General features: G+C 42.0%; 1 protein-coding gene across 9 annotated transcripts in view; it reads left to right on the forward strand.

The window, feature by feature from the left end:
- The window catches only part of Ten-a (Teneurin-a transmembrane protein), a 1,349,343-nt gene that overhangs the window by 1,257,198 nt on the left and 69,946 nt on the right, over positions 1 to 22,199 (forward strand). For all 9 annotated transcript variants that reach the window (XM_033473288.2, XM_033473287.2, XM_033473289.2 and 6 more), the window contains one exon: positions 12,126 to 12,406. In XM_033473288.2, coding sequence (XP_033329179.2) covers positions 12,126 to 12,406 — 281 coding nt within the window. The remainder of the gene's footprint in view (positions 1 to 12,125; positions 12,407 to 22,199) is intronic.

Consider the following 22,199-nt stretch of genomic DNA (forward strand, 5'->3'; position numbering starts at 1 on the left):
GAGGAGGAGGAGCGCGAGGAGGAGGAGAAGGAGGAAAAGGTTGCGGACGAGAAGCAGGAAGAGGTTGAGGATGAGGAGAACTAGGAGGCGGAGGAGGACGAGCAGGACGAAGAGGAGGAGGACCAGGAGGAGGAGGAAGAGTAGGAGGAAGAGGTTGAGGACGAGGAGAGGGGGGAGGTCGAGGAAGAGGAGGAAGAAGAAGAGCCCGGACGAAAAACAGACGAGTCTGTTAACGAAGTGGGCCGGTGTAGCCCCGACAGAAAAGAACGTTTGATGTCCGACCCATGGTCCACGGAGGCTTGGTACGCTTGTTATCGAGCGTTTCGAGTAACGACGCGTTCGTTACATCATAATTGGATCACACGCTCTCCGGCCCTACATACCCAACCGGCCGGCAACTCTGCCCGGTCCAATCTTCCACTCAGACAACACTCGACTCAATATGTGACAGCAACGCCACCCGCAATTACCTTTTTAACTTCCAATATATCAGACAGCCGGTCAATTCGCTTAATCGGTGTAGGTGTTGCACGCACGGGCACGCTCGCTTCGCGCGGCGAACGGACTCGCGTTTCCACGGACCGCGCGAAAACCCGGGACACCCGGAAGTTCGTCCTTGTTTGTCCAAGTTTGTCCCTTGCTCGACCGATTATTTTTCCGCGAATTGTTTGTACCGATTGTAAGACGCGCTTCAGCCGCGGCGACGCATTTTTGCGCGATCTTTCATAAATGTTGTCGCGTAAACTAGTTTCCATAAATACACAAAAAAATTGAGATTGTTGGAAACAATTTGTGGAAAGGTTGTTCCGTTTTTTAGTTTGGTAATTTTAGAGGCTTGGAAACGGTGCTACGGTATCCTATCGATATTTTAATAGACTGTGGATTTTACTGGAGATTTGTTTATTTTTTACAGCAATTTATTTTTCTTTTGTGTTACTTTAAATATAGATAACAGGAAATACTTTTTAATACTATTTAATATTATTAATTATATATAATATATTAATATATATATAATTATCTCCAGCAGACTAATGACTAGCCTGCCGATTTTTATGCAAAATGAAGATTATTCCTATCATTTACAGAATACAGTAGATACATAGGTAATTATTATTATAAATCATGTATGTCAACCATCATCTATTAACAGTATTGCTGAAACAGAAATACTGAAAAAATGTTTCGAAATTCTTTGAACGTTTGCGCTATTTTGCATTCGTCTTGCTCATTTTTGTCACAAACGCGTAAAATCCGCGGGCTAGTAATGACACTTACACAGGGTGTCCCAAAATTATCATGCCAAATTACGACCTCAAAATGAGAGTTTCCTGTGGTTATTTGAAGCAACTTTTTCCTTAGCGAAAATGCAATCCGCGGCTTCGTTTACGAGTTATCAATGAAAAACACTGACCAATAAGAGGCCAGCTCGATGGTCAAGCCAGCGAGCTCACGAAACCCAGTTCCGCTGATTGGCTCGGCCGCCTCGCGCCAGCTGATCTCGCCTCGCATTGGTCACCGTTTTTCGCTAATAACTCGTGAACGGTGCCTCGGAGGAAATTTTTGTAAAGGAAAAAGTTGCTTCAAATGACCCCAGCAACCCCTCACTTCCCGAAAATACCATAATCTTAGGACACCTTGCACGCAGCAGCTTCTTATTGCGAACAATCTTCCTTACTTAACCTGACTTATTGCAACCCCTCCGTCCTGTCGAAATAAAAGTATTAACTACCCCTGGCGAACAAAGAAATTTAACCAGGACCCCGGACGCGTTACAGTACAATTCCCGGAGACGTCCGAAGCGAAGGGAAACATTTTTAATTACACGTTGATAAATCAGAGAGCCGGCGAATTCGTTTAATCGGTGTAGGTGTCGCCGTCAGGGTAACGTTTACAGCCGTCGTGGCAGCGTTCCCAGAGACGACGACGGAGGTGGGGGAGAGGGGGAGACGCGGATGCGAGCCACCTGAAACGTCGAACGTGCCTCGAATTTGAATGCAGTTGTGGGAGGGGGGTGAAGGGGCGAGGGATAAAGCGAGAAAACGGGGCGCAGGTAGCGCGCGGGTTGGCGACGCTCGAAGGAGGAATGTTGTAGCGAAAGCAGAAATTTTATCGACGCCCCGAGGGATTTCTTGACTCCGGGAATTGTTTGAACGTACTGTTTCATTCGGGACTTCCGTGCCCGCGCGCGCGCGCGACACTTGTGCACTTTGCTCTGCGAATTCTGTTATTGTCGCGGGGCGGAACGGGGCGGATTTTATAATGGCGTACCCGGCGAATCTCCCGTCCTTTGCGTCACGCGCTGCGTCGCGTTCGCGTCCGCGTCCGCGTCGCAGAGGCGCGGCTTCTTCTTTTTATTTCGGCGGCGATGCTGCTTCGCCGTTTTAAACGGGCAGCGCGCGCGGGAGGGCGAGGGGGGACACACGACTGTCGGCATTATTAGCTTTTACACCGGAGAAATAATGTTAATGGAATTTAGCCGGGCGAACGTGCCCCGCGTCACGGCTCGTAGAGAATTTTTCTGCGGAACGTTTCATGTTGGAATCTGGTTTTGCATTCTACCGTTCGGCGAAATAACGGCCAATTGTATCGGCGCAATTAGGGCCGGGCCAAACAGGCTTTAATTATTCGACGGCGGATTTTTACGGCGGATTTTCTCTGGCCGCTGGACGAGAAAACGCGGAAGCGTCGCGAAGGATAGACGAAACTTTTTGTACAGTGGTGCACAAAAGTGTTCGTACACCTTTTAGAACGCATGCAGTAGCTGTTTTAAAACGGAACTAAGTGATGTGAATTTTTTTTTAGATGGTAGTGGGACTAGTCTACTAGACTGAAATGCTTCTTTTTTTCAATTTTGCTATTACAGTAATGTCTCTAAAAAAATGGACAATTTTGGAAGAGGAGATACGATTGTTCGAGCCTTGTGGCTCGTTTTTTATGGTTATCGATTGCCAACAACTATAAAAACGAGCCTCAAGGCTCGAATAATCGTATCTTCTCTTCCAAATTGTCCATTTTTGTTCATAATCTGAACGTCAATTAGAGAGACATTACTGTACTTAGAATGACAAAAATATAGAAATCTCTTGTTTTTTCAATTTTTTTATTTTTTATCAGTCTTTTGTAGATCTCGATAACTTATAAGTTACGTTGAAAATTTTTTTCGGAATCGGTTTACGTTGTTACGACTTTCAACAAATTAATGATCGCAAAAATTGCATTTTTAGGCCACTGTAGCTTGCGTAGCACTTTTATTCAGCGAACCTCGAACAGTTCACCTTCAAGTTTCCCATTTAACCCTTTGCACTCGAAGCCATTTTAACTGTAAATTTCAATCAACTTTTCTGACTTATAGTATTTCCACTCTATATGACAAAGTGCATTTCATGCGCATGAAATCGAGTTTTGTGACTCATACAACGATCAGACTTTTAACAATACTTTTTACATCTAAGCTTTGATAATATAAAAATGATCTTGGAACGTGGTGTAACAATTTTAGCGGTGCCTCAGAGTCACCGCTCTAGTGCAAAGGGTTAATATTTAACAATTAATACTACTTTTAATACTTACTACTTAATAGTTAATAATTAATACTACTTTTAATACTTAATACTTAATAGTTAATAATTAATACTACTTTTAATACTTAATACTTAATAGTTAATAATTAATACTACTTTTAATACTTAATAGTTAATAATTAATACTACTTTTAATACTTAATACTTAATAGTTAATAATTAATACTACTTTTAATACTTAATAGTTAATAATTAATACTACTTTTAATACTTAATAGTTAATAATTAATACTACTTCCAATACTTAATACTTAATAGTTAATAATTAATTCTACAATAGCAATGTCAATCATTGCTCCAGATCTCATCTTCAACAAAACTACAGCGGATCAACAATATTCCATAAAATCAGACTAAATTACAAGCACACTAACACGTTCGAACTATCGCATCCTTTCATCACATCAATTACAGAATATTGCAGGAAAACGAATTTTCGCTGCAATCATTCGAGTAACCCAAACATTCTCTACTGCAACAAATCTAGCCTTCTCAAACAGTCCCGATTAAGTTCCCTCGTGGCAGCTGACGTTGCAATTAAATCGCGTTCACGAGATTACGATCGGAAAGAGCTAGAATCTGTTCCAGGAATCATTTGCTCGCAGCAAACCAGCGCAAAAGTATTCCGGGATCGGTTCGGCGAAAACAATTTTTCGGGGGCAAACGGGGTTCGGCAGTGCCGGATTGTCAGCCAGACGGGGCGTCGCGGTTTGCCCTTCCGTTTAATTGTCATCGGAAACGCGCAATTCCGTAACGCGCAGCACTAATCAACCAGCGGCGTCGTCGTCGTCGTCGTCGACGTCGGTGGCGCGGATAAAGCTTTAATGAGATTGCGAGAGAGCGAGCCAGAAACAGAGAAACAGAAAGAGTCTGTGTGAGAGAGAGAGAGAGAGAGAGAGAGAGAGAGAGAGAAGAGAGGGCGACAAGGGTGGTACGCGACGAATTTTCCGACGGAGACAAATAAATACAGCTTAGGTTAAGAACCTTCAGACACTGCTGTACCGGCGTGTTTCACTCCGGACAACCGGATTCCTGATTGCGCGTAACGGACAAATGAACCGAGGGGGAGTAGCTGAAAACAAGATGAACGACGAAGCACCGGTTCGGGGATGGGCAAAGGGTGGGGGGTGGTACGGGTGGCTGTACGAAGGGCTCCGGAAGGGGATGAGACGATAGAGGGTGGCGAACGCGGCGGAGAAGCGCGCCGGAAGAACGGAGTAAGCAGCAATTCGGCGTGTTAACGCCGCGCGGCCCCTCTTCAAGCCGGGTTAATCCGTTTGCGCGAGTAAATCAGTTAGCCGAAATTGGGTTATATTTCCTAATCGATACGATGGATTAGGTTATCCGGCTGGCGCGGCCGATGGATCCTCCGTAACGGTTCGCGCAGCAGCAGCACCCTCTTTCCGAGCGACGTCGCGCGCACCGCGCCATTATTTTCAGTCGGCGCGATGACATTAAACCGCCCAAATGACCCATTTTCGCCCTCTCTTGCCGCCTATCCGCAGCGCTTTGCTTTATCTTGTCGCGCCGCGAACGATATGCCACTCAATTTTTTTGTTTTAACGTCGGAAAGCAAATTCTCCCCCCGGTTACGTTCGCTGCCCGCGTTCGTCGCTACGTTCTCTGACCTCACTTCTCACAATTGCAGAACCGGTGCGAACGATTCCGAAGGATTTCGCAAGAAATCGATGGCGTTGCTGCGGCGACGAGCAAAATTCTTGATACGAAAGGCGGAGTGGAATGTTCGTGCGACTTTCGAAACGCGGTGCGATTTTCTTCACGATCTTCCCGATCTTTTTTCGGCTTGTAGACGAAAGTGGACGATTAGGGAAGAGGTGATACGATTATTCGAGTTTCGAGGATTGTCAGCTTTTTGTTTAGAAGATGAAAGAGCGTGATTAGGGTAAAAATGTACTGTTACCGAGCTCGTTACATAGATCTGTTATAATTGAGAAAGATGGTAAAATTTTACCTGAAAATGTGGTATTCTTTACGACAATGCAATGAATAACGACAATAAAGCGAAGAATATTTGTGGCACAGGTTTCATAAACGAGTCTGTGGTACATGCTCTGTTAAGATAATTGTAACTTGTTAAAACAGTCTTCGACTTTTATGCGTAATAATTTTTCAAATTTTTGTTATTATGTTATTATTCTTATTCAGTTTGTGTATTCAATTTTCGCTCGTAAAATAGGTCTTTATAGTATATATATTTATAGTATATAAGATTTGTAAAAGACTATTATAATATAAATATAAAGTATAATATAGTATAGTAAAATCTAGTATATATATATATATATATATATATATATATATATATATATATATATATATACTATTATTATATAGTATAGTATATACATATATATATATATATATATATATATATATATATATATATATATATATATATATACTATACTATACTTTACTATACGTTATAATATAAATATAAATATATAAATATAAAGTATAATATAGTATAGTAAAGTATAGTATATATATATATACTATTATAATATAAATATAAAGTATAATATAGTATAGTAATATATATATATTATACGTGTAAGTTACAAAGATCTACAAAACTTTTTTCTTAAATTTTCATTATAGATTCAGATAAAACAGTTAGAAAACAAGAATTATTTCTGTCGCTCGAAATAATAGTAAAATTTAAAAAAAGAAAAGTATTTTAATCACTGTACAGTAAATTAGGCTCTCTATCATCTCGAAAAACTACAAACCCTTTACTCCAGTTTTAACAAAGTTATTAAGCGTTTTAAAAGGTATAAAACCTAAACTTTAGTCCGTCATTGTAGATGAACCCCATAAAGACGTTAAACCTTGAAAATATCACAGACTACCGGTTGAATCGTTCCAACATCTCGTAACAAAAGCGATCCCCCGCATTCTAACGGCCAAGAAAATTCGGTGGACCCGGTAGTCTAAGTAGCTATAGTTACTTGCGAGCCTTGCAACCCCGGCGAGAATTTATGGCAGTCTTCCTGGCAGCCAGAAATCCGGGGAAGCGGGCAATAAAATCATTTTCGAGGATTCCGGGCGCACCGCCTTATCTTTAGCATACGAAATAGATAATCTCTGACGGTGAGAGAAAAATAATGGCAGAGTCCCGCGGAGAAAGTTCGCCTTTCGGCCTTGTACCGTTTCGAGTATACGTTTCAAGTACGCGAGCGCACTATATCAGTATTTTAATCCTTTGCACTCGAGCGGCGACTCTGAGGCGTCACTAAAAATTGCTGTACTACTTTTCAAAATAATTGTAATAGTGTCAAACTATTTTTTATATCTAATTTATTATTATTTTTTATTATTAATTTATTATTTTTTATACATCTAATTTATTATTGATTTATATCTAAAAGAATCTTAAAATTGCAAGTTTTGTACTTGCCAATAGGCTTTCATATGCATAAATCGCGATAAATTATAGAAAAAATATATAAATCATAATCTAAATATATATATATATATATATATATATATATATAAATATACAGAGTGTTCCGAACAATCCGGAAACGGGAGGTTCCTGAGGTCATTTGAAGCAACTTTTTCCTTTGCGAAAATTTTCCCCGAGGCTTCGTTCACGAGTTATTAACGAAAAACACTGACCAATAAGAGGCGAGCTCGGCTGGCTTGACCGTCTCGCGCCAAATGATCTCGCCTCTGATTGGTCACTGTTTTTCGTTGATAACTCGTAAACGAAGCCTCGGGGAAAATTTTCGCTAAGGAAAAAGTTGCTTCAAATGACCTCAGGAATCCCCTACTTTCGGATTGCGAGACATTTTTGGGACATCCTATATATACATAAATATAATAATATAAATATAATAATTTTTATATATATAATATATATAAATATATATAAATATAAATAAATATATATAAATCGTAGAAAATAGAAACACTGTAGATCAGAAAATACGTTTGAAATATAATTAAAACAGCTTCGAGTGCAAAAAGGGTTAAAATCCGTTTTTCCGAACGGCACGAAGAGCGTGTTCGGTGCCGCAAACGTTAACGTTCGCGGTGCAGTTTTACACGCGCAGTAAAATTCCGCAGGTGGACCGGTCGCGCTGGGCGTTACGAAGGGTGACGGGAGAGGGAGGGCCGGGAAAGCGTTGGTTGGAAGTATATTTTTTCCGTTAAATTGCACGCGGCGGACGCGGGCAACGAGGTCTCCGAGGCGAGACGATTCAAACATCGAATAAGATGTCACTGGCCATCGTCCAACTTTTAAGTCCCCCATTATTTCGCCATTAAAGTTCTTTCGCTGGCCGGTTGTTTTTTGCCGGCGCGAGGGCCGAGGGGGGTACGGGGGGCACGCCGATACTTTTAGTAAATTAATTTTCTGCCACCGTCTGTTCTCAACTTAATGATCCCCGAAGAAAAAGCAATATTTATTGCGCGAGAGTATTCCTCTCCGCGTTTCTTCTCCCACTCGGCTAAGCAACGACGCCGGGACTTCTGCCAGCGATATTTTCTTTTTTCTCCTCTCGGCTTCTCTCTCCGTCTTCCTATCTCTCTCTTTCTCCCTTCATCTCTTTCTCTCTTTCTCTCTCTTTATCTTTCTCTCTCTTCATCTCTCTATCTCTTCGTCTCTCTCTCTCTCTCTCTCTCTCTCTCTCTCTCCGTCCTTTCCTCGTTTCGTTTTTTCCTTCCCCGCCGCACTCCTCTCCTCCTCCTCTTCTTCTCTCTTTGCGTCGTGTCTGATTGCTTCCTGCTCGAGGAAATATGAGCGGACGTTTATAGGATTGCGAAGCGGCGAGAGCCGGGCGCGCGATTATTTATGGTATTTGTCGAGCGTTGTTAAATAACTTATACGTTACGCGAGAGCGAGGTGAGACGTCTTAATGATCCGGAGCCTGGACAAACACGGGGAACCTATCCCGAGCGCTGCGACGCACCGAAATTATTAAAAAAAGAGATACGAAACGCGAGCCGTCGAACGGAATTCCTCCGGGGCCGATTCATAAATACTCTAGCCGTCTACGAGATCAAAGAATGCGCCCGGCCCCCTCGGATAGTTTGGTAAATTGCCTGTCAACCGGGCCGAAAATTGCCGGGAAGTGGATGAAAGCCTCTGGACAACTTGCGCGTAAAATCTGTCCGCGAAGACGAAAAATTGTACGTTAAACGGTTACTTTAAGTTGCATTGTTTGTCAGAAAGTGATTAAAAACTGTGATCGGACAGTCAGGAAATCAGGCGCCGCTTGAAAGAAATATTGTAGAAGTATTTTAATGCATTATCGAGCTGTGTAAATTGCAGTTTTTAACGATAGGCGATCTCTATTATTTTATATTTGGCAACAAGGCGAAATTATCCGTCATTTTATCCTTCAACGCTTACGCCATTTTGTCTAATACGTGTAAAATACAATTTTTCCTGTTTAATCGTGTCAAAAAATTGTCAAATATATATGTAATAATCTTAATAATAAAAAATAATAATAATAAAATAATAATAATAATAATAAAAATCTTCGTTTTAATAACTCCTCGAACAATCCTAATTTAACTGTGAATTTCGCTTCGCGCCTAATTTAACTACGAACTACTCGCGGAAAAGAGATTACTATAATCAGACCGCTGATTTCTACGCAAAATAAAAATTGTTCGCATTTATTATGATATACAGAAACTACAGAAATATTGATTTTTACTTTTAAACAATTTTAACGACTTTAAGGGAGCACGACAGTATTTCCAAGTTCTTCTAATTAATTACTTTTCCATTCGATCCGCTCGTTTTTATGAGAAATGCACAAAATCCACAGCCCAGCCATGAATTAGGTTTATTTAGACACTGGTTCCCCGAACGGCACGGTTCGCAACTCGAAATCCACGATATCGTTCGCACAATTACCAGAGAGTCACGGGGGCGCGCCTTTTAAAATATTTCAACGCTGCGTCCTTGTAATCATAGTTCGTCGCGACAAATCCCTGTTCGGGCGCGCCCCCGTTCATCCCCCTCTCGATACAGGGGGGATGAAGATAAATATCGGCCGTGATGAAAATAAAATCCTTGACGTAGGTCCGACGGGGCGAGGCTTTAACCTGTCACCCCCACCCCCCCCCCCGCCCCCACCCTGGCGAGTGAACCGGTCTCTCCGAAACGCGTCGACTCGTTCGCTTGTACACACAACCCCCGAGCCCGGGGGTTAATGGGAGCGATTTTTACGCGCTGTCTCGTTGTCACCGGCCGCTGAACGTGCTTACGCCTCTTTTTCCGCGTTTTCTCCAACGTCCCTCCACCCCCCCTTTTTTTTCATCCCGCGGCCCAACGATCGGCGCCGGATACAAGGTTCGCTTTTGTTCGGGCCGGGCTCTCGTGAACGCGTCGACGCGGTTCAATGGAGTTGTCATTCGGGAGGGGTGGGTTAGGGGGAAGGGTACACGGCTAATAAGAATAGACGTGGAAAGTGTGCGACGCCTGGAATTAGGACATCGCCGCCGACTTTTCAAGGCCTGTCGGCCCCGATCACGAGCTCCATTGAAATATTTCGGATTTAGGGAATTTTCGGATTAAGTCCTGCAGTCCGCGCGCTTTGTTGACGAAGAATCGCCACGGAGGGCGGCTCGTTACGGATTACCGCTGATTTCTGAGAACGCCGGGGCGGATATTCTTCCGTGACTTTCATAGTTCGCGCGACGTAATACTTTAATACAATCGCGCGCACGTCGAGCTACGGAGCTTTTTGTGCATTCGTAACGAGAACTGGATAAGGTAGCGAACTCTGAAGACGACGGCGTGCGTTGTTGGTGTTTGTATTAACGATACGAAAATATTGTTACAGTGTTTTTTTCGATTTTCTATAATTGTTAGGAGACAGATATAAAGAGCTGTTTCGCTTCGACGCGATGAGAAAATTGCGAAAATCTTTGTACGATACTTTGTGCTTCTACAGCACTATAGATAGCATGATTTTTGTTCAACATGTTTGAAAACTAAATTACCTTGAAATAGTGCCGGAAAGGAATAATGAACTATAGTGCCTCTACATGAGAAAATATAATTATAATAATAATTAATAATAATATTAAATAATAATAATATATTAATATAATTAGAATTAGAATTATATATATAATTATAATATATATAATTTATTATATATAATAATATTTTTCGTTTTTTTTTCATTCTATGTTATACAAGCATTTACATTTTTAATAAAAGCTAAGTTGCTTATATGGAATTTAACCCCCTTTTTGTACCGGCTCTGGGTCCTTTTTGGGGCCTTCTGGGACTTCTGGGCCCTTCTGGGGCCTTTCGTACTGGGAATTTTCTAGGAACCTATCTATCATATTATTATAAAAGGGTTACCTGTAATTATCTTCTACGAATCTAACCCCCTTTTTGTACTGGCTCTGGATCCTTTTTGAGGCCTTCTGGGACTTCTGGGCCCTTCTAGGGCCTTTCGTACTGGGAATTTTCTAGGAATCTACCGTATTATTATAGAAGGGTTACCTGTAATTATTTTCTACAAATCTAACCTCCCTTTTTGTACTAGCTCTGGGTACTTTCTGGGACCTTCTGGGACTTCTGGGCCCATCTGGGACCTCTTATACTGGGCATTTTCTAGGAACCTATCTACCGTATTATTATAGAAGGGTCACCTGTAATTATCTTCTACGAATCTAACCCCCTTTTTATACTGGCTCTGAGTCCTTTTTATAGCCTTTTGGGACTTCTGGGCCCTTCTGGGGCCTTTCGTACTGGGAATTTTCTAGGAACCTATCTATCGTATTATTATAAAAGGGTTACCTGTAATTATCTTGTACGAATCTAACCCCCTTTTTGTACTGGCTCTGGATCCTTTTTGAGGTCTTCTGGGACTTCTGGGCCTTTCTAGGGCCTTTCGTACTGGGAATTTTCTAGGAATCTACCGTATTATTATAGAAGGGTTACCTGTAATTATTTTCTACGAATCTAACCTCCCTTTTTGTACTAGCTCTGGGTACTTTCTGGGACCTTCTGGGACTTCTGGGCCCATCTGGGACCTCTTATACTGGGCATTTTCTAGGAACCTATCTACCGTATTATTCTAGAAGGGTCACCTGTAATTATTTTCTACGAATCTAACCCCCTTTTTATACTGGCTCTTAGTCCTTTTTATAGCCTTTTGGGACTTCTGGGCCCTTCTGGGGCCTTTCGTACTGGGAAGTTTCTAGGAACTTACCGTATTATAAAAGGATTACCTGTAATCATTTTCTACGGAAACGACGTCGCAACTTGAACAATTTTCATAGAAAAAATGTTCGAACGGTTATTTTTAAACGATTGCTGGTGACTTCCGGTTTCTACGACGAACTTAGAAGTTATTGCACCACCGTCTTCGTTCATTGGAGGAAAGGACATAATTGATATCGAATATGATCCCCCCTGGTGGGACACGTGTCATCGTCGTTATCTTCCGTGACTATCGTGAACGAGGCGCCGGTTATAAAGTATCGACAGAAGGGGGCGGTTCGTTCGTGGAGTAATGATTATTTGATTTTCTGTTGCAGACTTCCGCCACCCCAACAGCAGGTGACAGTCGGCTCCCTAGGTGGTGGTCTAGGGGTGGCCGCCGGGAATGGCGGCACAGGCACGGTCGGTGCCCAAGGTCAAGCCATGGCGATGCCAGGATTTCCACTCCGTGCTGCAACGGTGCCGCATTATTCACCGTATTCACCGTCACGTTTCAACATCGACAAACGCTGCCAGCACAGATGCTCCTGGAAATGTTTCTCGATCGCTCTGATCCTCCTCGCTGTTGCGCTGACAGCGATGCTGGCTTACTTCGCTAGTAAGTAGACGCGCTACGTAGAACGTTGATGTCGAGCGACTGCCGTGTGCAACACTAATTTTCACGGGGGAATCTTCATGGGGCATCCCCCGTCCTGGAATTTCCGCGCTTTCGACGAACCGTATCGTTACGAATTCCGGCCTCTTTTACCGTCGAGGCGTTGGAATTAGTTTCAAGCTTAAATTTAACCCTTGAATATGATAATTTTGTAATAAGATATTATTTTCCTGAAGATATAATCTTTTCTCTTTATTTTAAGCTTAATATATACTCATTTTTTAGCGAAGTTTGATGAATAGAAATTGATAAGGAAATATCGTGAGTTTAAGGGTTAAATTTATGCGGAATAGTTTGACACTAGAACTACCAACGCAGTCGAAACGACTGATAACTTTTTTCTTTATTTTAACCTTAATATGTACTCATTTTTTAGCGAAGTTTGATGAATAGAAATTGATAACGAAAAATCGTGCGTTTAAGGGTTGAATTTACGCGAAATAATTTAACACTAGAACTACCAAAACAGTCGAAACGACTGATAATTTTTTTCTTTATTTTTCCCTTAATATACGCTCATTTTTTTAACAATGTTTGATGAATAGAAATTGAAAACGAAAAATCGTGCGTTTAAGGGTTGAATTTACGCGAAATAATTTAACACTAGAACTACCAAAGCAGTCGAAACGACTGATAAGTTTTTTCTTTATTTTTCCCTTAATATATATTGATTTTTTAGCGAAGTTTGATCAATAAAAATTGAAAACGAAAAATCGTGAGTTTAAGGGTTAAATTTAGGCGAAACAGTTCAACACTAGAACTACCAAAGCAGTCGACTATTTTTTACAGTTCCTGATGCTACCAAATTATTTTCGCTAGACATTTTTATATGAACTTCTTCATTGAAGGACGTATTGGAACAAAAATCGTAGGAAGTATAAATAAATTCAGTTATTATTATAAAACAGTATACACATTAGTCGCGTTTAGGGCTCGATAGTTCTAGTATCAAGTATTAACGCTCGCAAAGCGGGGCCCGGGTCCGTTTGGACCCACAATATAAATATCGCTACTATTCGACCATTTAGTTTCTGACAAATTAATTTAGATCTTCACACGTCCAATCGACGTTTATACAAAAACTAACGTATCTAGAAGAACTTAAAAAAATAAGTAAATAAGATTATAAATCGTCCTAAAAATACGCTCTTAAAAAATATACATTTTTATCGGACAGATCCGCCGTTCGAGCGTTGAAAGTTTCGATAATGCCGCGCGAGTCAACGAAGACACGATCGAACGTTCGAATTTAAAACTTGATGAATGGCCTTCGTCGTTCCGGGAATGAAAGAGCAACAATGTGGCGTGTGCCGAAAGTCGCGTTGATATTTTTCACGGAGGACACGGACCGTCGGCTACGACGATACATAGATATTTCGCGATATTATTGGACAGAACGCGGTTACACGATTATGTGGCACGAGTCTATATTGGAAGGCAGCTGCGCCGATTTACGATCACGCAGGTCAAAGCAAACAAATTAATGCGATCTATGAGCGCTGGTTCTATTTGCGGATAGACACTGTATACCGCGAGTTAGGCAAATCAAAGTTCCGGTTGAATTTCGAGGACGGGAATCGCGCCGCCTAACCGAATCTGCAAGTTAATAATGAGTTATTGTATCGTAAATTGCAGATTAACGGGTAGAAGGATTTTCCGGGCGGGGGAGGGGGGGGGAGGGGTTGAGTGCCGATAAATTACAGTGCAATGCACGGATAAATAAGAGCCATTCACCGAGAACCGGGAATCGACGAAACTACTCATGCATAATAGATGAATGGACTGTGCTTTGACTTCCGGACGATCAACCCATTGATTCGCCGACTTTATGTCGTCGTTAGTCGCGGGGCATCGCGTCATCCGAAGTTTGCAACAATTTTCTTCGCAGCGAAAGACAATCAGAGATAATTCGGAAATCGTCGGGAATCAGCGAGGCGTTTACTGAGATCTTACGAGCTTAACCCTTCGCGCTCGAAGCCATTTCTGGCTTATCGTGTTTCTATTTTATATGGCGAAGAGCATTTTGCGCGTACGAAATTCAGTCTTGCGACTCGTATAACAGTTAGATTTTTAACAATTCTTGATATCTAAGCTTCGATTGTAGAAGAATCATCTTGGAACGTGGCATAAAACAATTTCAGTGGCGACTCGAAGTCGTCACTCGAGCGCAAAGGGTTGAAAAATGTTATCGACATTCTCGAAGGACTTCTACGCATTCGAGAAAATTATTATAGTAATTTCTGTCAACAATGTTAGGAGTCGGAATCGATGCACGCAGATCTGAGAATACTAAGTCGCGCTAAGAAACGATTCATCGAGCAGAGAAATTCAGAGCAACCCGAAATTTGACATTTCCGACAAAAATGCACTGTATTGTTTTTAAAGAACTGCCGCGTCTAAAAAAATCACCGAGGCTTTAAAACGATCCTACAAAGCTAAAAATATTGGCGACCGAAAACTGTCGGAGAACTCTGACCTGTAAAAAAAATCGTGAACGCTTTAGAAGAATTTCCATGCGCCTAAAAAATTGCTCCGGTCTTTGGAAAGCTTAGATCTTCAATCCTTAATTAAACGCGCGATGTCGGCGTCAGTTGCAGACGCAAAAATACCGTGAAGCGCAGAAAGTGACGGTAAAATGTTTTTTTCTTTTTTCGTAAATTGTACCACCAGATTCGATTACGGAGATCCTATTGGTCGAATTACGAGTTCATTGATAAACATGGGATTGTTATCAAGCTCTCGCGTCCGATAACGAAAACGTTGATCACCGGCGAGCATAATTTCGAGAGCGAAAAAAGAGCATACGTAGAAATTACTTTTAAGTAGACCGTCCACAGTGAATCACATTATCCCATTCGGGGGTTGAAATTTATTGTCGCCGTGCCGATAAGTTCCGGCGCGGTCGGCCGGTTTTTGAAATTTGTATTTCCCACGGGCGGCATCCCGGTATTTTATGAATGAACTGTAATGGATTTGCAATTAAATTTCGCTTATCATTTGTCCGGTATCGGCGTGCACTTAACGCCATTAGTACATTATACAGGGCGCGCGCGCGCGGACATTTTTGATCGCGACATCGATCGGACCCACCGGCCGTGTTCCGTTCTGTTTCCCTCAATCAAATGGAATTTTTATCGACGCCGGATTGCGCCGACGTTTTCCCCCTTGTTACACAAATATTCCGCAAAAATCGACGAGCCGCGCCGAGCAATTAAATAACACGACTACTTTGCGTTTCCCGCGCACGGGAACCCGTGAAAGTTAACTACACGCTCGCGAAATTTCCACTCGCGGAATCGATTCGCGAACATTTCGACGCAACTGAAATTTGCCGTTTTATTATTGGCGCCCGGTCGTCGCGATAGTGTCGCGGAGTCGTCTATTTTAGCCTACTTTGTACCGCTATTCGTTGACTCTTTTTTTGTGGCACTGTACGTTGTGCCTTCGAACGCTCCGCTGTTTTGGCTTTACGTATTTATAATTGTATTTCTAACGGACAATTCTTTTTTCCGTCTTTACAATAAATTAAATTGAATTGAATTGTATTGTATTCAATTTTGAATTGAATTGAATTTTAAATTGAATGTAACTTTGAATTGAATTGAATTTTGAATTGAATTGAATTGAATAGAACTTTGAATTGAATGGAATTTTGAATTAAATAGTACTTTGAATTGAATATAACATTGAATTGAATTGAATTTCGAATTGAATTGAGTTGAATTAAATTGAATTTTGAATTGAATTGAGTTGAATTGAATTGAATTGAATTGAATTGAATTGAATTGAATTGAATTTTGAATTGTATAGAATTTTGAATTGAATATAACTTTAGATTGAATATAACTTTGAATTGAATTGAATTTTGAATTTAATTGAATTGAATTGAATTGAATTTAATTGAATATAACTTTGAATTGGAATGATTTCTACTTGGAGGAGGGTCGCCGAAAATAATTTATGCGCCGACGGTAGTTTGTCACAAGACCGAAAATCGCTCGTGGAACCTGCGTTACAAAGCTGATTCTCGCGGGAAGGCACAAAAATGTAGCCAGGTGCTCCTCCTACTCGAGAGGATAACGCGAACTCGATTATCGCGAAGAAAGGAGGAGAAAACGAAATTTTACCTGTACTCCCCACGTCCGCCGAGCCGGCAGGCACCGGGAATACTCCCCCTGGCTCCCGGTTAATGCCTATCGCGGAATAGAGGGATTTTTCTTGAATCGACATTATAAGCTCCGAAGATCCGAAATTTATGGCAGTTAAAACCTCTCCGGCGAATCGTCCGTGTGTTTCAACGTCGCAGCTATTCCGCCAGACATCTTATTAGCGGACACAGAGGCTTGCGATATCGATTTGCGCGCGAATCTCTCTCTCTCTCTCTCTCTCTCTTCATCCCTCGCTTTCCCTCTTGCTCGCCCTTTCTACGGAGTTCTCTCACCCTTGCTGAACGTGAACGATGCGTCCCGTCTCTGGCTCGATCATTATTGGCCGAAAAGACCTGTGCCAGACGCTCGGATCGCTCGGGAAATATTTATTCAGGGTTGCTTGAAAACCTGTCTCACAAGAGGAATTTAACGGAAGCATTACAATCAACTGAACGTGTAAATCTGCTAACAGAGCGGGGACCCATGGTCGACTTCGTCCTTGGATCTACGAGCACTTTGGCCGTTCGCGATCCCCCTCGCCTTCTAATGTCAACTCTGACTAGGGATGGTGATCTTAAATTGAACGGAAACCTGATTAGTACGATAATTATACGAAGATATATTGTGTTTTAATCGAACGTGACAATTTGGCGTTAAGAATCATTTCTTCTTGAGAAATTGTACTAATGATCCTTGCTTGGAATAATTTTATAGACTGAGAAATACAGTAATGTCTCTCTAATTGACGCCCAGATTGTCCAAAAAAATTGGGCAATTTGGGGAGAGGAGATATGATTATTGGACCCCTACGGTTCATTTTTATACTCACGAATTGTCAACGACTATAAAAACGAGCTGCAAGGCTCGAATAATCGTATCTCCTCTTCCCAAATTGACGCTCAGATTGTCCAAAAAAATTGGGCAATTTGGGGAGAGGAGATATGATTATTGAAGCCCTGCGGTTCATTTTTATACTCACGAATTGTCAACGACTATAAAAACGAGCTGCAAGGCTCGAATAATCGTATCTCCTCTTCCCAAATTGACGCTCAGATTGTCCAAAAAAATTGGGCAATTTGGGGAGAGGAGATATGATTATTGGACCCCTACGTTTCATTTCTATACTCACGAATTGTCAACGACTATAAAAACGAACTGCAAGGCTCGAATAATCGTATCTCCTCTTCCCAAATTGACGCTCAGATTGTCCAAAAAAATTAGGCAATTTGGGGAGAGGAAATATGTTTATTGAAGCCCTCTCTGCGGTTCATTTTTATACTCACGAATTGTCAACGACTATAAAAACGAACTGCAAGGCTCGAATAATCGTATCTCCTCTTCCCAAATTGACGCTCAGATTGTCCAAAAAAATTAGGCAATTTGGGGAGAGGAGATATGTTTATTGAAGCCCTCTCTGCGGTTCATTTTTATACTCACGAATTGAGAACAACTATAAAAACGAGCTGCAAGGCTCGAATAATCGTATCTCCTCTTACCAAATTGTCCATTTTTGTGAACAATCTGAGCGTCAGTTAGGGAGACATTACTGTACAACGTGATATTTTTTATAACATTCTGGACACTCGAATATGTTTGAATAATATTGCACTACTTTCAGTCAACGTACCACGGTTGAGTTTGAGAGATACTATGAAAAATAATTTATATTTGCAGTAAAAATTGAATGCACGATTTCTTTTATAATTGAATAATATTTTTCGTTGAATACTAATCGCGTTCTACGTGCTTCGAAAACGATGCAAATCGTTACCAAATCATTTCTTCGACACGTTGAAGCACGCGGAACGATGCTACAACGCTTTCGGCACGCTGAAGCACGCGGAACGATGCTACAACGCTTTCGGCACGCTGTGGTCGGCGTTACGACACGAAAATCTAACGGCGGATGCTAAGAAAAATTAATTTCTTCGTGGACGACGTAGCAAGTGCGGCTTTTCTCGGTAGGAATTTTCACCTAAGGGGTTTTGAAAGTAGACTGCGAAACGTGCCACGGCACGTTCGTAGCCTAGGAAAATGTTGCCGTGAATGAGTTCCTCCGACTTCCATTACCCCTTACGTCCGTTCTTTATAAACGAACACCGTTCCGAGGCCGAAAAAGGCCGGGGTTTAATGAAAACCGGGCGTAGTCTCATCCTGTAACTTTTTACCATCAACATCAAATTTTCATCAAAACCGTCGAGCCACGAAATACGGCCCGATGCCGCGCGTCGCCTCTCTTCTCTTCTCTTCTCATCTCTTCTCTTCTTTTCTCTTTCTTTCTTTCTTTTCTCTCACCGCTTTCTTTCTTCCCTTTGTTTCTTTTTTCATTTTTTAATTTTAGAAATTTTTGATATCTAAAGTTCGATTGTAGAAAAATCATCTTGGAACGTGGCATCAAACAATTTCAGTGGCGCCTCGAAGTCGTCACTCGAGCGCAAAGGGTTGAAAAATGTTATCGACATTCTCGAAGGACTTCTACGCATTCGAGAAAATTATTATAGTAATTTCTGTCAAAAATGTTAGGAGTCGGAATCGATGCACGCAGATCTGAGAATACTAAGTCGCGCTAAGAAACGATTCATCGAGCAGAGAAATTCAGAGCAACCCGAAATTTGACATTTCCGGCAGAAATCACTGTATCGTTTCTAAAGAACTGCCGCGTCTAAAACAATCACCGAGGCTTTAAAACGATCCTACAAAGCTAAAAATATTGACGATCGAAAACTGTCGAAGAACTCTGACCTGTAAAAAGAATCGTGAACGCTTTAGAAGAATTTCCACGCGCCTAAAAAAATTGCTCCGGTCTTTGGAAAGCTTAGATCTTCAATCCTTAATTAAACGCGCAATGTCAACGTCAGTTGCAGACGCAAAAGTACCGTGAAGCGCAGAAAGTGACGGTAAAATGTCTTTTTCTTTTTTCGTAAATTGTACCACCAGATTCGATTACGAAGATCCTATTGGTCGAATTACGAGTTCATTGATAAACATGGGATTGTTATCAAGCTCTCGCGTCCGATAACGAAAACGTTGATCACCGGCGCGCATAGTTCCGAGAGCGAAAAAAGAGCCATACGTAGAAATTACTTTTAAGTAGACCGTCCACAGTGAATCACATTATCCCATTCGGGGGTTGAAATTTATTGCCGCCGTGCCGATAAGTTCCGGCGCGGTCGGCCGGTTTTTGAAATTTGTGTTTCCCACGGGCGGCATCCCGGTATTTTATGAATGAACTGTAATGGATTTGCAATTAAATTTCGCTTATCATTTGTCGCCTCTTGTCTTCTCTTCTCTTTCTTTCTTTTCTCTCTTCACTTTCTTTCTTCCCTTTCTTTTTTTTTTTTTGCCCCCGCGCGCGCTCCCCGGCCGCGTTGCGGAAATTTCAGTGAAAATCATCGGCCCGCGAAATATCCGAGGAGGATGCGCTTCTGGGCTGGAACGCGCGAGGGTAAACACCAGGAAGGGGGATAGAGAGAGAGTGTTCTGCTCTCTCGGTTGACACAGATGCTCCCGCGGGCCGTGCACCGCCAAATTAAATACTGTTTAACGACGGAAGTCCGGATCTTTGATAGGAAGTGCAGCCACGGCGCGCTACGTTACTGGCGCAATGGCTCATTTAGCCGCGGTTGCCTCCATCCGGCTTAGGGGAGAGGTGAAAATATTGCCGGCCGATGGTGAGGAAGCTCAGGCTCGTGAACAGGATCGCGTTGGCTCGAAGAATCGCGCGTCGATTCGACGATGGAAGCAACGAACGGTCGGACCGAAATTATCGTTCGCGTCGTTTTGCTGGGAGAATCGCGAAAGCGGCCGCGCTTCGTCGAACAGGGCGATTATTTTGCTCAAATTGCGTTCACCGGACATGATCGAAGTAGATGTTTCGGATTTAGCTCAAATTTGTCTTGTCTAAGCGTAGATTTTCGCACGACGAAGTGTTAAAATGCAGTTTTCAGTTTTCCGCGATTCTTTCTAATCTGAAATTAATAAAAAAAGCACAGAAATTCTCATGAATTCAGAAGTGATGAATTTTGGTCAGATTGTGTTCACTAGACACAATCGAACTAAATGTTAGGAATTTAATTCCAATTTTTGTTATCTAAGCGTAGATTTTAACACGATGAAGGGTTAAAATACAGTCTTCAGCTTTCCTCGATTCCTTCTAATTCGAAATTAATAAAAACAATCTCAGAAATTCTCAGGAATTCAGAAGTGATCAATTTTGCTCAAATTGTGTTCATTGAACACGATCAAGCTAAATGTTGCGGATTTACTTCCAATTTTTCTCATCTAAGCGTACATTGTAGCACGACGAATTGTTAACCCTTTGCTCTCGAGTGATGACTCTGAGGCACCGCTAAAATTTGTAATATCGCGTTTTAAAATCATTTTGACATTAACGAAGTTTAAATTTAAAAGATTGCCAAGATTGCAATTATTTCGCGAGTGCCAAGAGTCAATTTCATGCGCATAAAATGCATTTTTTCGCTTATAATAGAAATACTATAAGTTAAAAAAATTATTTTATATTTACAGTTAAAATAGCTTCGAGTGCAAACAGTTAAAACACAGTATCGAGCTTTCCGCGATGCCTTCCAATCCGAAATGAATAAAAGAAACTTCAGAAATCCTCGATTCTCAAACTCCCGATAAACTTTGCTCAAATTGCGTTCACGTTGTCGCACCACGAAACGCGAAACGAATGTGTTGAAACGTTTCGTCTGACGTCTCCAATTTTTTCCGGCCCCTAAAGGACCATTCTATTCTCTCCGGAAGGGTGTAGATTAAGGGTCGAAACGTTGGAAACGTAGTGTAGAAGCTATGAAGTGGCTCGGCCCACCCCATAACAGGATAATTGCATCCCTGGCGAAGGAGGTGTGGCAAAAACGAGCCCGAGACCGATCAGAGAAATTAACTCCGCGCGAGTTTATGTTTCTTCATCCCCTGCGAACCCCGTCAACGAACGAATCTGCTTCGCTCGACATTTGCCCCCGATTTCGCAGATCTACTTGCGAGATAGAACCGATTATGATCATCTATTTATTGATTATCGACAAATATTATGGATCGCGCGAGAAACGGTCTCTCGAAAAACGTTTTCCAACGCTCGACGCGCGGCGCGTCGTAAAGCGCGCGGGCGACGGTAACGACTCTAAAATTGAAACGGTAACAATTCTACCCTCGATTCTCCAAACGGCGTCGCGTGAAAACTCGTTTCTTCTTTTTCTTTCTTTTTTTTTTTTCGTCGAAGCGGCAGTTTGTTTTAGCCCCGATAGAGCGTTCCAGCTCGCCGCCAGGGGTGTACAAACGAAGGGTTGAACGGGTAGAAACGAAGTAGAAGGCTGCCGAGTGGCTTAGCCCGCCCCGTAACACGAAAATTGCATCCCTGGGCGAGGAAGGTGTGGCAAAACCGAGCCGGGGACCGATCAGAGAAATTAACGCCCCCTCGTTATCAGCGAGAAACAGAGGAGACCGTGGAGGAGCGAGGGGCGAACGGGGCCGGCGGGTGGGTGGCCACGGAGACGGGCTTGAAATTGTGTTTTTGCATTCAGCCCGAGTCGACAAATCCCCGAATCCAAACGCGGCGGTCAAGGTCT

This window comes from Megalopta genalis, chromosome 4, assembly GCF_051020955.1.
Source record: "Megalopta genalis isolate 19385.01 chromosome 4, iyMegGena1_principal, whole genome shotgun sequence".
NCBI lineage: Eukaryota > Metazoa > Arthropoda > Insecta > Hymenoptera > Halictidae > Megalopta > Megalopta genalis.